This window comes from Parambassis ranga, chromosome 12 (assembly GCF_900634625.1).
Source record: "Parambassis ranga chromosome 12, fParRan2.1, whole genome shotgun sequence".
In the NCBI taxonomy this organism is placed as follows: domain Eukaryota; kingdom Metazoa; phylum Chordata; class Actinopteri; family Ambassidae; genus Parambassis; species Parambassis ranga.
Window position 1 is genome coordinate 2,354,957 of NC_041032.1, and position 16,211 is coordinate 2,371,167.

General features: G+C 41.1%; 1 protein-coding gene across 6 annotated transcripts in view; it reads right to left on the reverse strand.

Annotated features, from left to right (window-relative positions):
• tcf4 (transcription factor 4) overlaps positions 1-16,211 on the reverse strand; it is a 148,555-nt gene that overhangs the window by 59,641 nt on the left and 72,703 nt on the right. For 5 of the 6 annotated variants that reach the window (XM_028417384.1, XM_028417383.1, XM_028417386.1 and 2 more), the window contains 2 exons: positions 5,155-5,281; positions 3,362-3,411 (listed from right to left, as the gene is read on the reverse strand). In XM_028417384.1, the coding sequence (XP_028273185.1) occupies positions 3,362-3,411; positions 5,155-5,281 (177 nt within the window). Of the gene's footprint in view, positions 1-3,361; positions 3,412-5,154; positions 5,282-6,294; positions 6,404-16,211 lie in introns of those variants that run through there. The other variant, XM_028417387.1, reaches the window with a different exon arrangement.

Sequence of the window (16,211 nt, forward strand, 5' to 3'; positions counted from 1 at the left end):
AACAGTGATACTTGGTTTACACTTGACAACCAGGTTCTCCTTTATAGAAAAATGATTAAAAATACATAAATTAATTTGTATTAGAAAGAAAAAAGAGCGAGGGAGACCTTAAAAAATCATCAGATCACAAAAAAAAGAAAAAAAGAGTTTAATGTTCTGCATTTAGGAGCGAGCCGCTCTGCTCTGGCTGCTGGAAGCAGGAATGAACACACATTTCAGTCTTCTTGCCGTTGCTGTTGGCAGCAGGTTTGGAGGACGGACCATTCGAGAAAAAAAAAATGAGAGAGGAGCAGGAAGAATCTCTGAACAGACACCGCGAATGCTGAGCTTTTAAAAAAAAAATCAAATGGGAAACATGCAGAAAATTCTTGGGGGCTGATCCGAGTCAAAAACAAGCAGCTGACAGGCTTATGGGTTCAATCCCTACAGCAAGACACCGACGACGAATTCCATAAGAAATGTTTTGTAAGCTTTTCAATACCAACAAGTACAAATACCCAAAAAAACAACAACACTGTATCCCCGGCTGGATCTGTGCAACATTAGCAAAAATGAATGTGTATCAATTAATTAAAAGATGATTCATCTTTTTTGAGCCTATATGTATTAGCAGCTCGTGGCCATTCCTCTTTGTTTACACTGTGACCATGGATCAACAATCACATGCAAGGAAGAGGTGAAGTTGGTATTTCTGTCCTTGTGTGTTTTTAGTGTTTTGGTCCTCAGAGAGTTCAAAACTCTTCTTCCCTCACCACAAACACTAAAATACAACCCAACCTGAAGTGATTATGAAAATGAACACCTGTCAGCAATCGCACACTTTTTTTTTTTTTTTCAAAATAAAAGCCAGAGCTCCAAACAAGGACGGGTGCTGAAACTCGACTCATGACACGACAAAACCTGGGCCTTGCTGCTATTCAAAGACACCTTAAATAAAAATTTAAGCTGTCGCTTTACTTTGTGCCAAGAAGCCTGTGAATTTCTTCTTCGGCGGTGGAACCGCCTCTCCATTTCACAGGCACCGGGGGCCTCTCCTTGTTCGCTCTCTCTCTTGATGTGAACAGGAGGAGAAGGCAGAATTACTCACATCACAGAGGTGGAAACAGAGAGGGTTACAGCAGCAGAGAGAGGAGACGGCTCAGAGCGCCACAGACATGAAGGCAAAGCACAGATCCAAAACCTGCAGCGCATCACTGCTGACAACTGTATGACTGGCAGCGTACAAGGCAGTCTGCAGCAGAGAATATACGATACATGCAACAAACCTGAGCTGAGCGGAAAGTGAAGGTCCTCCATGTGAACACGTATGACTGAGAAGCATCACTAAAGTGCAAAAAATGCACATATTTTATCAACGTACAGCTCACATGGTGTCTGTGACCACACACACTTCACTACTAGCACCTGATTCCAGTCCTTCATTTTCCCTGTCAGCCACTATTGATACAAGATACAATGATTTCAAAGAAATACTGCAACCACAGCTGTGTAGAATTAAACAGTACAATGATGTTGTTAGCTCTAATGTTTGCTGCACTAATATGTCCGTCTTTTCCTTTATGCTACTGTAAACCTTTAATATATATATATATATATATATATATATATATATATATATTCTGGTGATGGAGTCAGCTGCACTTGTGTAACATTTTACACTGTAAAGTCATGGTGTCAGATCTTTAGGCAGATCTAGACAGGCACACTTGCAAATATATGATCACCATGTTTGTACTAATAATAATCTTTGTTGTTAATATTTGAGCATTAAATGTGATTACACTAAGAAACACAAAACTGGTGGATTGGAAGTGGACACTTACAAATCTAATGCATTTATAGTATGCAAAATGTCTAATCTTCACACACACTAGCTGCTGCACACACTAACCTATGACTGATGACTTCACTCATGTGAGGTCAAAGAGACACCTTCAGTAAACATACAGCTTTACCTGAATCTAGTGCACTTTCCTTGTAATCTGGCCTATAAACTGCAAACATTCTATCACCAGAACTTCCAAGTGTGCTGTGCACTCATTCAGTCACAATGAATGTGTATGTGTATTTATGTGTGGTTCGTCCAGTGTGTGTATAGGTTGCAGCTTCTTTTCAGGTGATGCGTCAAAAACATAATGATGAATATTTTCTGAAAACAATCACAGCCAGAGTACTTCATCTATTGAAAAATCAGTGCTGACTTCAATCCACCATCTTTCCTCCATGAAAAAACTGCACTGTCACAAAAGGCTACTTCATGAACACAAAAGATGATCAACCTGTCAAACAATCCACACGCTTCTTCCACCATGCTTTTCCTTTTTTTTTTTTTCCTTTCCTCTCCTCTCCGGGTTCCCCCTTTTTCCTCCTTCCTCTCTTACTCCTCCTCCTCTCCCTCCTTCCCTCCTGGCTGATGCAGACACAGAGTGGAGGGTAGGAAAGACGGCAGGAAGCGGGGACAAAGCGGGCCAAGGCCACAAAAAGACGGACTCCTGCCGAGCCAAAGAGGCAGCTGACACGTTGTACATTCAGCCGTCGTTAACTGGCCATTAATGAGGTCAACATCGGAGTAAAAAAAAAAAAAACTCTCCACATGGACAACACCTTATAGTCAAAATTAGAAATAAATCTAATGAGCGTCAGAGCTGTGATGGGTGTAGAAAATGTTCAACGAGGAGCAATGACAGCCCAGCTGCACAACTTCCAATGAAAGACAGGCCTTCAGAAGGACGAGAAGACTTTCATTTCAAATCACTACTCAATATGGAGTATTTATAAAATAAACCATAAAAAAAGGATTCATTGTTTTCTGTGCTGGATTACTGCTTCTTGGAGCGGAACTCTTGTTCTTTGTATTTCTAAGGACGCAGGACAACTCATGACAAAAAGACGACAGCTGCTGGCATCCAGCTTGGTGCCAGCAGCGTCATCTTCATCCCAACAAACACACTGAAATCATAGGTGATGTGTTGCTTCTCTATTCTGTCCGTTTAACATGAGCAAATACACAGCCCCGTCCAGAAAACGGCAAACTGAAGACATGTATAAATAATATATATGTAGAAAAATACATTATGTTTTCTATTTTTTTTAAAATGTGTTTGTTGTTAATTGGCTAAAATGAAAACTAAATAATATTAATAGTCATATTTCTACTTCTGATGCCTCCCAAAATGGCAACAAAACAACTGTTTGTGTCATCTCCACAAACTCACACAGGCAGCCGTCATTGTTTTTCCTCTGCTCAGTGATTCCAGCAGCAGCCCATTCTACACACACACACACACGAAACTGCCGATCATACCTCAGAAGTAAAAAAAATAAAATAAAGAATAACAAAAAAAGGTATGTTATCACTTACTGAGGACGGCAAGCCAGGAGGGACCTTCCGTACTTTTTTTGTATGAATCTCTGAAAGAGAAGAAAAAACACCAATAAAACAATAAATAAGGGGGTCATCAGGCCAAGAGGCTTTGATTTGTCTTTTAAAAGAAACTTCCTTTTGTTTGAATTTTAATCGATCAGCTGGAAAGAGCGAGGCCGCTTTTCCCACCCGGCATCAATGTGTTTACAAAAAAAAAAGCTTTCTCTGCACAACACAAAAATAAAGGACACACACACACACACACACACAAAAAGGACAGGGTCAAATTTTCTTTTCCTGTTTTGGTTGGATAAAAGGAAGGAAGACATGTTTATATTATTTTTCAGGGTTTCTCTCAAGGGGAGCAGGAGAGCGGTCTATTAACTTGGAAGGTGAGACTTTGATGGAAAAATGAAAGAGCGTCTTTTTTGGAAACTGGCCCAGAGTTGTTGTTGTGTGTATGTGTGTGTTTGTGTCCTCTCAAGGCTAACACTACCAAGGCTACCGCACAGCCGCTATTGTCCTCTTTTTAAAAGACTGCCCTGCATTTTCTTTTCTTAAACACCCCACTGAAAAAACACACACACACACGACAGGACAGGATGGCTGCACGATCAAAGCAAGTTAATATCTTTCACTCACGTCAAATGGCTGCTGGTACTCTATAATACATTGATTTGTAGTTGATCTGTCTGTATTGTGAAGAAATTAAACAATCGGGCCACTAAGAAGCATTTCACAAACTCCGAACCTGTATCATAGTGTTTGGGGTTTGCTTTAATAAGCTAATAACTTGGTTTATATCGATTTACAACGCAGGGAAATATCAAGATCACAATAATAAAAAAAAAACACATTCATGGTAGCTGTTGGCACAGCATGCTGGAAATTATTTGTTATTTTTCATGGAAAGCAATATTTTATTTATGCCAAAAAAAGAACAAAAAAAAGAAAAGAAAGCTGCAAATCATTTTGGGTTTCATATCACATTGGACAGAAGGCCCAATGAAATCCAAGCTAGCCTTGAAAACTGTCAATCATGTGTGTTTAACTTCCAAATGTCTATGCTTTTACCCAGCTGACTCACCACATAAAAAATAAATCATGTTTTCATTTTTACCAGCTGAGGCCACTGTCTATAAATCACTTCCTTTATTAACAATGAAACCCGCAGCCATTAAACACATCTGCTTTCTAATTGGCTGACAAGAGTCCACTGAAATCATCCCGCAGCACGTTTTTAGGCATGGCTGTGACACCGCCGCAACAGCACAATCACTGGCCGGGGTGAACAGCAACCAGCTTTAAAGACTGAATCAACATTCTGCTGCTGTTAACTGATCACAAATTTCACAAAAGCAGACATCCCTACAGTTCAAACTGACAGCAATCACACTTGAGGCCGTGCATAAGTAAAGCATTTAGACAATTTTAGTATGCTGCGGTGCCAGTTGCTAGTCAATTGTATCCACCTAGCTAAACCACATGTAATGTTGTTATAGCAACTTTCATGATAGTGATCATTTCAAGGCTTTATTTATGTCATGTTACACTGAGAGGTTGTACTGGAGTTTATATATATATTCAATAAACTGACAGCTCAGTGTTGCTACATTGTTATTGTTTTATACCTGTATTCCATGTAAGTTTATTATTATTCTTGTCTCCACGCTCCAAAAAGTCACCCTGCATTGCAATAGGCTTTTATGTTGGAGTATGCGGTTTAATGACGGGTCTGTTAATGTGATAAAAATCTATAGCGTGTGTGTGTGTGTTTAGCGGCTTCTCACCCATGGTGTCCATATGCAGCGTTCTCCTCCGCGGGTTGGAGCTGTAGTGTTGGTAGTACTGACCGGCTGGCTTGGTGGGCGACGCCGCACCGGGACTCCCCAAACCCAACTCGCCTCCCAGTATCGACTGGTTAAGGAGACACAGAGAGAAAGAGAGACAGAGACAGAATCATAGAGAGAGAGAGAGAGAGAGAGAGGGCATTAGTGTAAGTGATGATCAGAATCATGTGATCTTGTGAACCCATCACTCTTCAAAAGGATGCAACACATAGATGAAATCGGTCATAAATATCTCTGAATGAAGGAGTGCAATCGATTCAATAGAAACTAAAAAAGGGGATATTTCTGCTGCAAATTAATACACAGTTGTGTCCAAGTATTAACCTGCCATCCTTTATGAAGTTAGAACTAGATTTATGGTATATTTGGATTATTTAATAGGTCAATCCTATCTGTTAGCAGGTTGGTAACACTGACTGAGTAACATAAAAATAATCTGATGTCAAGGTTAACTTGGAGGCTTCATATAACAACAAGTTTGTTATGAGGAAGTTAGCATAATAATCTGAATGTATGTTAACAAAAGCAAATTAGCTGTATAATATGGTGCCGTAAAATAGGAAAGTGCCACAAAAACTTGATAAAGTTGGATTGTCACACATTACTGTTTAAATATTATAATGTTTGCTCATATTAGTGTATATCAAAACATGGCTACACTAAATAGTCAATAATAATACTTAGGTTAATATGTAGACATGAAAGTTCAAATGTACCAAAATTAAATTTAAAAAATCAAATTTAAGAAAAATGTTTGAATATATAAATAGGATGCTGCCATAATGTTTCAAAAACACACAACATACAAAACATTGTGTAAATAAAATGACTCGTCTCCACACTACATCCTGTCTCTCACCACTGCTATTGAATAAAAGCAAATATATATATATAATATAAAGACAAATTCTCTACAACACATAGTAATAACTAATGTTTTACATTAGAAAGAGAGGTCAAATAAAAAATCATTTTTAAAAAGCTGCCCTTTGGACTTGATTTTCAGGGACGAAGCCTCCCTCCAACACCTCTAAACCGATCTGATGATGACAAACGAAGCGTGGTTGTGATGGTATTTACCTCCATGAGAGCGACCTCATGCTGCTCAGCGCGGAGATGTTCACCTCGCAGCTCAGAGCTCTAAACTTCTCCTCTCTCTGCTGCCGCTTTCCCTCCTCTATAGCTGTGACTCTGTTTACGACTCAAACTTAGCAAACCGCTCACACATTGTCCTGCTAATTAAGTTCAATGATTTTGGCAGCAACAAGTGGCGTCTGGGCTGATTCGGAGAAAACTCCAGAATAAAAAGACGGGAGAGGATGGATGGAGGACGGAGGACGGAGGAGAAGAGGGTCTTTTTTTATCGGACACAAAAAGTTAGTGAGGAAGAAGAGGTGAAAAAGAACCTGCCCCCCCCCCCTACTAAATAGACTCCGGCACTACTCCGTTAAAGTGTAGATTTTTTCCCAGCTTTCTCGTTAAGTAATTAGTGTGCAGTGTATTTAAAGCAGAGGGTGGAAGAGTGTGTTTAGAGTTGGGGGTGGGGGGTGTTTTTTAGGCCTAATCTGAATTCTGATCAGCGAATCGGACCTCTCTGTGGCTGAAAACAAGAGTTAGCTTGGCACTGCCGGGCCAAGGAAGGCTTTTCTCATGCTAAACAGGGCCTAAGTAGGCCAATTACAGGGCCAGCCTCGGTCTCAGAGCCATTCTCCAGCTTAAAACAAAAGGGCCCTTGTCTTAAATAAAGTCAGTCACACACACACAGAGGGAGAGGGAGTCAGACACAAAGGCACACAGTCACACACCGTTTCAGTCATCCTGTTCTTCAGTCTGTCTGTGTGTGTGTGTGTGTGTGTCGTCGGGGGGTAAAAGGAGGTTCCCACTAAAACAAAAAAGGGTCTCATTGATTGTAGTCGCTTTTCTTTCTTTCTTTTCTTTTTTCCTCCTCGTACTTGAGCATCGAGCTAGGCCGGCCGGTCACCCCGGCAACTATACAAGCTGCAGGACAGAGAAAATGCACGTCTGTCTCGCCGTCTACCTGTTTGTCTTGTGTCTCACATTTTATTATACTGGCTTATTAAGGGACAGTCCAGCTAGTTAGTATTTGGAGTTAGTTAGTTATGCCCAATCTAAACTGCAGCCGTGCAATGTGTCACTAAATACAAAGTGTTTACATGCACTTGTTCTGATTATGCTCATTCAATAGCATTTTCCATTTGGATATGGTGCTGTGAATTATATTGGTGCTGGCAGGTTGTAGGATCAGCCTTTGGACATGTATCCCTTGTATGGTCTTGGATTTCCCAGCATGCAGCCTCTTTTATGCTCATTTACGGTCAGTTCTGCACAAAAAGAAAAGCCCATATTTCTGAATGGATGGTGAAGCACACATACTTTCGGCATTATGTAAATCAATGAAGTCAAATGGAAGTCAAAGTGTCACAATACTGAAAAGAAGGTGTTAAATGGAATGGATTTTTTGAATAATTAAAGAAGAATACTTAGTTAATAGAAACTATGATTGTTTACTGGAATTCTAGAAACAAAATTTACTTCAGCGGAGCCCCGTTAGGCCGTAGTGCACTTTGAGCTCAATGCTAATCACCATGCTAATATACTGCTAAAGATGATGTTATCATTTGATGTGTGGCAGTGTTGCAGGTGTTTACTTGTAAACCAAACTTGGAAAAATGAAAATTCTGACCTTTTTGTGCCATATATAAAAGCCATTAATGCATGGCTATACCCAACAGACTGATTGACATTTGTGCGACTAATCAGATTCTTGCCATTTGGGAAATTCTTGCATCATATCCTCTGTGACCTACAGTAACCCATAAGCCCATCATCGTAGCATTATTATTCCACACAGTCTTGTATCAGTCAGGAGGGTGCCTCTTCCTCTCACTTCTGCTTTACGTTCTACATTATCAGGTTTTCTCTCTGTCATTATTTTTCTCTATGTAAGTTTCTCTCTCTCTTTCACACACACACACACTCACACACAAACAGAGGTCTGTTTCTTATAGAGCTGACTGGGCTTCGGTACCCAGCTGCTCACAGAGACGATATTAACTAAGATAGATTACCAGAGAGAGAGAGAGAGAGAGAGAAAGGGAGAACGACATGCATAGACACGTACAGAAAGAGAGAGACTGGTACACACACACACACACACACGCAGATAGAGAGAAAAAGAGAGAGTTCAGTCACACCCAGAGCAGTAGAAGAAGAGACAGAACAGAAGAGAGAGATGGAAAGAGACAAAATAAAGACAGGCGGTAGGGAGACACAGAAGAGCCTGCAGAACACAGGCAGAGATGAACAGTATAGAAAACAAATGGATGACTAACTTGTATCAAAAAACAAAAACCAGCCAAAAAGTGCTTTGTTTCTCTCTCCTCAATCTCTCCCTCTCCCAATCGACCCTCTGTCCTCATGTGACTAAAAAAGCAAATGCTCATATGTCATCAATTTCCACCATTGCCATGATGAGAGACAGAGAGAGAGAGGGGAGAGAGAGAGAGAGGCAGGAAGAAGTCATTAATTACCAGGAAGTGCTGGCGAGGCAGCGGCGCACCTGTACGCCAGCTTTGCTCCAGCTGACACACACACACACACACACTCCAGAGGGAGTGAAGCACCGAGGCTGCTACCACAGTCGGAGAAACCAGCAGAGACAAGTGGAATAAAGCTGGACTCATAGAGACAGATGCTGTGACCAGACATCTGACAGGACACATGCAGTTCAAGTAGAAGCTATATACACATTTATGTATTATGTATTGACTTGGGCTATATGATACTTGACAAGCACCCAACATCTATTACAGTACTTGATACAGGCTCATTATGCTAACCTTCAAATAAGTGGAGACCTTGATGCGAGGAAAGCAGATATTTAGCTGAATTAATAACTCATTTACACTGTATTAACTTTAACTCATGGGTGTCCAAACTTTTTTTCAGGGAGGGCCAGATCTGATAATGTGAAAGTGTCCGAGGGCCAACAGACCCTGATGGTATATTAAACAATATTTAAGCATTCATATGAACAGATCAGAACATACAAGTTATCTGAATTTACAACATTCTGTGATTGTGACAATTATTATTGACACTACTGTGAAGGGGAGATCTGATCATATATGGCCGGTCTGGTTTAAGAGCAGCAGTAGATATTATAGTAGGTAGAATGTCACAGACCAGTACAGGTGTGTTGTTACAGGTGAGTCATTTAGTGCTGATCTCAGCAGGTCTTGTTTAATTTTATGTTTACACAGGTTTGCAGTGCCAACGAGACGTAATGACGTGCTTTACCACAGATGCGTAGGCCCACTGCAACACAGCAGAGTAGTTTGGAGAGAAGTGCTGCATCTCATACACTGTGTACAGCTGGCAGTTTAACAATAACCAACGTTAACAAAGACAGATATTTTCTTTCAAATGTTCGCATTTCTGGAAAGTTGCTTTTATCCACCCGCCAGTGAAAAGACAGAGAACCTCACGTGTACAGCACGGACACTCTCTGATGGAAGGTTGTATACATGAGCATGTTTAGTCTCATGGGGAATTGTGAAAAGTGCTGAACCGGTGTTGTTCACCTTCAGAGCCCTCTGCGTTGCTGTAACCATCAACCAAGCCGGCACCACTACGGCACCATGTGACACACTGTGACGGCTCAGACAGCATGAGCTGAGGATGGTCCGCTCAGAACATCATACACAATGAATAAAAAATAAGAATTACTTGTACATTTGTATTGTTTATTCTGTTTAGCAGGCGAGCCAATTATAACACATTTTAAGACAGAAGAAGTGGGCCATATAAAATCTGACCGTGGGCCGCAATTTACCCACGGGCTGGACTTTAGGCACCTGTGCTTTAACTAAACAAGACAACAAGGGGGTGTAAAAATACTGAACAGCCAAAACCTGCAGTTCCATCCATGTCCACTAGGTTTTGGCTGTAAAAGTGAGTCAGTCCCCGTTCAAATCCCCCCCAAAAAAGCAATATTAGAGTTGTACAGTTAAGTTCCTTTGACTGAATTGGTTGAAGGTTCAATTCCCTTTATTGATACAAAGACATCATTCACAAAGATAGAAAGGAATTGCAAGTTTAAATGGCTAAGGACATCCAGGTGACACACTGAGCCAATCATGTTGGTGAACTGCCATGACAACATAAAAATAAACAGCCAATCACACCAGCGCACCAGAATCTCTGAAACACCTGCTGCTATATGTGTGCGTCTATTTGTGTTTGTGTGTGTGCGCAGAAGAATGTTATAACACAAAAAAACCCGAGGGACAGATAACAGCAAACACACACACACACACACACACATCTGCAGAAGCATTGGAAGCAGCGAGGGATCCACTCGCCAATGACAACTTCCTCCATCTTCTAACTGCTCAACACACACAACCAGCAACACACACTTCCCTCAAACACACCAATCACACACATACACACGAAGCAGTTCAAAGCATTTCTCCTTAATTAGCGTTCAACGCTTGGCTTGACAAATAAATAGCGATCATTTAAGAACACTTAGAGAGGAATCAGACAGCACATTACACCTCACAATATCTGGCAGCTTCCTGAATGCAATTAGAAGTTGGGGGTGGGGGTTAAGGATGAAGAGGGAAGTGGTGAGGAAAGAAGTAGGATGAGACAAGGTAGGCTGAAAGTGAGGAAAACCGAGGAAGGAAGCATTTAGGTTGGAGCAAAAACAAAAGGAGACAAGTATAGGAGCTTATAAAGGAAGAAGGGAATGAAACATGACAGGGGAATGGATGGGAAGATAAAAGGAAAGGACAGGTAGGTGAAAGTTGATGACATGTGACAAGTCAGTAGAAGAAGAATGAAACTAAGAGAAAGGAGAATGGAGAGAAAAATGGGAAGAAAGACACAAGGAAATATGGAGGAGGGGCAAACAGGTACAACAGATGACAAAACAGGCAAAGTAAGAAAGGGGATAAGTAGTGGAAATAAAATTAAATGAGCAAATCAAACAAAAAACAGGAGGTTGCAGAAAGAAATACAGACAGGAAAAAGATGAAGGTAGAGAACGACAGTGGAAGCAGGAAAAGAAAGAGATATATAAGGAGGCAAGGACACAGGAAACTAAAAAAAAGGGAAGAGGAAGAATAGGAGGGAATGATGGAGGAAGAAAGGGGAGGAGACAGGAAGAGTATAAATGATGGATGGAGAGACAGATTTATATTTAGAGATGAAAAGAGAGATGAAAAGAGAATGAAAAATAGGCTTCCCTGCGGTGCCATCTTGAACTGATCACTCCCATCATGCCTCAGTCCCAGCTGCCTTCACTTTGTAGTTCTGGAGACATTTTAGTCGTCCCAATATGGGTCGTACCAGGAGCAAACGCAGACACCGGAGTATGAACAAAGCCAACGGACGAGAATGGATGTTCTCATTTCAGAGCAGCACCTCCCGATCAAATACATCGACACCCATTAAGGCTGCAAAAGAAATCAAACACTGCAGCTAATCTTTCAAGTCAGAGCTAAAGCATACTGAGCTGCAGTGCTGCAAATGTCCACTAGAGGCTGCTTAAGGAAAACTGCAACTGGACAAAAGTTAAGGAGTGGCTGAAGCCTTTAAGTTTGTGATAAATAAATATAGTTACAGCAAGAAGAAATAGCATTTTTGTCATTTGAATTTAAAATGTTATTGTATGTTATGCATCATTTCGCAGGTGTATTACTGAGTTGTATCCTCGTTATAGCCACAGCTCCTGCAGGATGTTTTTCTTTTTTCTTGTTTTTTTTTTATTTTGCTGCTGTGCTTTATGAAAAAAAGAGTCCTTTTTACTTTTAAAGCCTTACATACATTTCTTTGAAATGTCCAAGGCCTGGGTTGCATTTCTTTCTCATTTAAAAGAAGTTCAAGGTCTGTGGGATTCAGGAAGTTGTTGCTTCATCTGTCACAGATAAGAATCCAAAAGAAGTGCTGCAGAACTGAGCTCTGATGAAGGCAACACATGAAAAAATATCAGCGGGCTTTTCTGCATCTCATGTGGATCAGGACTGGATCGCTTATATGCACGTGCACGTGAGAGTTAGTGCTGCGTGAATGTGTCTGTGTTGAAGTTTTGGCAGTATTTTGTGTATGTGTGTGTTTTGTGTGTAACCTCTATAGTGCAGTGTAGGCGTGACAGCTCAGTTCTGTTCTGTGTCTGTTACCAGCTGTTGTACCTCACTTGCAATTTCGGTGTGTGAGTGTGAAAACGTGTGTGTGTGACAGGGTACTGTTTGATGTTAGACACATCAGAGAGGGGAGAGGGTTAACGTCAGTGACAGAGATAGAGGGTGGCTCCCTTCTTTGGCATCAACGCCTGACAAAAACTTAAACAGTCGACTGCTGCGTGAATCAATCAACATATAAACAACCATACCTACCCAAAATGGCAAACTAGCCGGGTTTCCTCTGAACACCCAGCAGTTGTTATGCAGGGGAACCTTGAAATGCATCACATACAAATCAAGCAGCAACCTATGGGGAAGATATTGGAAGCCAACACAGTGTTGTCAGAAGCTGCAGTTCCTCAAATGGCAACTAGAGGCTGCCTCCAAAAGTGAGTCAATTTATGTGGCCGTTGCTCAGGAACCCCATGACTGAGGTGTGTCTCTTTCTTTGTTAGTGTCCACCTGAAGTCCATGCATGCACAGTGAAGGCAGTGGTGTCCAATAGACTTTAGAGGCCAGCACAGATGCCTCTGACAAGCACCATTAGTATTAGTATTAATGACCTATAGTGTCACATATGTGACTCTGACCATGCATTTAATATGTGACTGCCCATGGATGGTACAGTCCATGTCGGCACCAGGTCTATTAACCTGCTAATCTGCTTATCATTACCCTCTTCTAAAGACATATTTTATAGTTGCAGGCTATGATAGACCTGTTTACACAGCTTCTTGGGTGCCATTCAATTGACTGCACAAGATTTTTTTTCCCACATTTGCACAACAGCTTTTGCACCATGCACCAATTTTCAGGACCTGTCAGAGTTGTGTCCTGCCCACTACCTGTCATGTCTGATTGAGCCCCCATGAGTGAATAAAGCAAGTAACTGTAGCTGCTTCATGCTGTTTTTTTAATTGTTTCTATATTGTCTTCTGATCTTTTGTTTATATTTCAAATATGTCAAAATAAGGTATTTATGTCTACCCACACAAATCATGGTGATTTGTTACTCATTCTTAGTCATCAATCTAACATCTGATTTGGTTTGAATTATTGGCTATAACATAAAACAAAACATGAAATGACTTCATTCTTTGCAATACTGGATTCTTAACAAGTATCAACTGAGGAAACCCAGCAGCTTCATCACGTCATAATAATACTGGGTGGTCCTGACGCTCAGAACGTTCTTATAATGAATAACACACACATACAAACACACATCAGCTGCCACAGCAAGGATATATCAGCACACATGCTATATGCTATAGTGTATGTGTATGTGATCGATTGAAAAAAATAAAATAAATGTGTCAATCTGTGCGGCCGGCAGATGAGACTAAATGACGGATGAGAGTCTCTTGAGAGCAGCGAGCAGCTGGATCTGTGTGTGTAATTTAAGTGTGTGTATTCAGACCTGGAGAGCAGCTGTGTATAGAACATCTAAACCACACACAAAGATGCACAGGATGGATGGATGCATGAGATAGATAGATAGATAGATAGATAGATAGATAGATAGATAGATAGATAGATAGATAGATAGATGCCAACGGTATGTCAAGAGATGACATCACTGCAATATACTACTATTAAACAGAAGCCTGTCTTCCATCTAAATTAACACAAAAAGAGATTTAGCCAATCAGGACAAACTACAGTCAATGCAGCTTTATTAATATTTCCCTGCATGTAACAGTCTTTGACTCGCCCTTGTTTTTTCTTCCCGGACCAGCTGTTGGGGGCTTGTACTTCCTGCTGCCCCCCCATTGGTCAGAAAAGAGCCAATGGGGAAGGACTCAGAGGACAGACTGAATGAAGTGATGATGAACACACACATACTCCCTCGGTAACCAGATTCCACTGTAAAGCCCACGCACAGGATCTATTGGCCTTCCAGAGGGAATGAAGACACACACTCATACACACACACACAGAAGTAAGGCCTGGTCTTCATACTAACACACATTTTATAACCTTATAAAGCCCCACCTTAAAGGTGTTCAGACAGAGTATGGATTGGGCCTTAAACTAGAGGCTCTTGATTTTACAGGAATATTTAAACACAGCAGCTTAAGTGACTTTTGCTAAGACAGCATGGTGAAACCAACCTAAACTATAATTTGTCTGTCTCAGATTGAACAATTGTGGATTTGGTCCCCTACACTTTACACAACCAAAAGATAGCTTCGACATATTGGCAGTGTGTCAAACAGCAAACGACTACAAAGACAAGCCAAAATACGCAAACACTCGATCCTCTCTTCCCAGTTAAAGAAGAAATAACCTCAGGACACCTCTGCTCTATTATCAAACGCTGCCATACAAGCACTCAGACACACTCACACAAACTCAAGAGGATTTACAGAAAAGCAGAGCATCAAAGGATTCTTTGTCTTCGCACCAAAATGTATATTAATTTGTATAAATCATATACATTTGAGTGTGGTCTTTGACCCATCAGATGAATGTAGATATAAAGTAGACTGTAAAGGACTGGCTCACTTATTGAGGACTGAACTAGGAAGCTGAGTGTGAAGACCTGCAGCTGGTTCAGCAGGAGATGGAACCTCAACACAGCTCACAGTCTAGATATAGCATATACAATATAGTTTAATACAGTGTTGTGTGTGTGTGGGTGTATGTGTGTGTGTGTTTGAGAGTGTGCTTCAATGTAAGTGCCTATGTGTGCATCCTGTTATAGGTAAATGCATCTTCTAAGTGCTTCTGAAACCTCACTGAGCTTCAAAACTGAGCCTTCAGCACTTTTCACTGACTGATGTGTGTGTGAGAATGTGTGTGTGTGTGAAGGGTTAAAGACTTTTTTTATGTTGCATTCCAGTAGAAGCTCACATCCCGACTGCTGCTGCCTCAGCTCTACCTGCCGGCCTGCGACTAACCTGCTGATCTGAGAGGTGATAACCGGATGACAGACATGCTTTGGTGTGACTGAAAAAGAGTGTGTGTGTGTGTGTGTGTGATTAAACAGCTGACATAGTGCATCTGGCTTGAATGAATGAGAGCGAAGGAGTAAAAAAACTGGAGAAAAATGAGTCAAATAATCCATAAAGAATGAGAGAGGATGCAAAAATAAAAGATAGTAATGTGACAGACAGCGTGTGGGATTTTGCACCGTCTACCTCGATCCCTCCACCCAGATGATGAGGGATTTCCTGCTTATGTAGACACAATGACCCCTTAGACAGCAGCCACAAAGAAGCCATGCAGTGTGTGTGTGTGTGTGTGTGTAGGCTGTATGTTCAACCACCCATGAGAGTATTTCTACTAAAGTTATGGGAGTCCAGGTGACACTCTCAGCAGCAGTGAAACCGCAGAAATTCTCATAAAATAAACGAAGAACAAACGATGTGCAGCTCTCTGTAACAGCAGAGGGCGTGAAAAAGTAATGTTTGGATATGCATATTTTGAAAAGCAAATTGATGCATTTAAAAAGGCCGATTAGATCTTGATATTTCTAATGACTGAGCTGTCTGTCAACACTCAACACTTCCTATGTAAAAGCGTCAACAGTGGCCCTATGCTGTCAGCAGACAGTTCAAAAGAGGCTTTCAAAGTCTAACTGGAGCATCCATCACTGAACAGAGAGGGTAGTTTGAGAAGCCATATCAGCCGCGTACAATGGAGTCTCCGACAAAACAGCTTGACACACTTTCACACCTCTACTCTGGTAAAACTCTAATGAAGGCCTGCAGGTCACTGTAAACAATCCTGTCGTTAATTCTCAGCAACCCCAGTCTGTCAGACTGGAGAAGCCATTTGGAT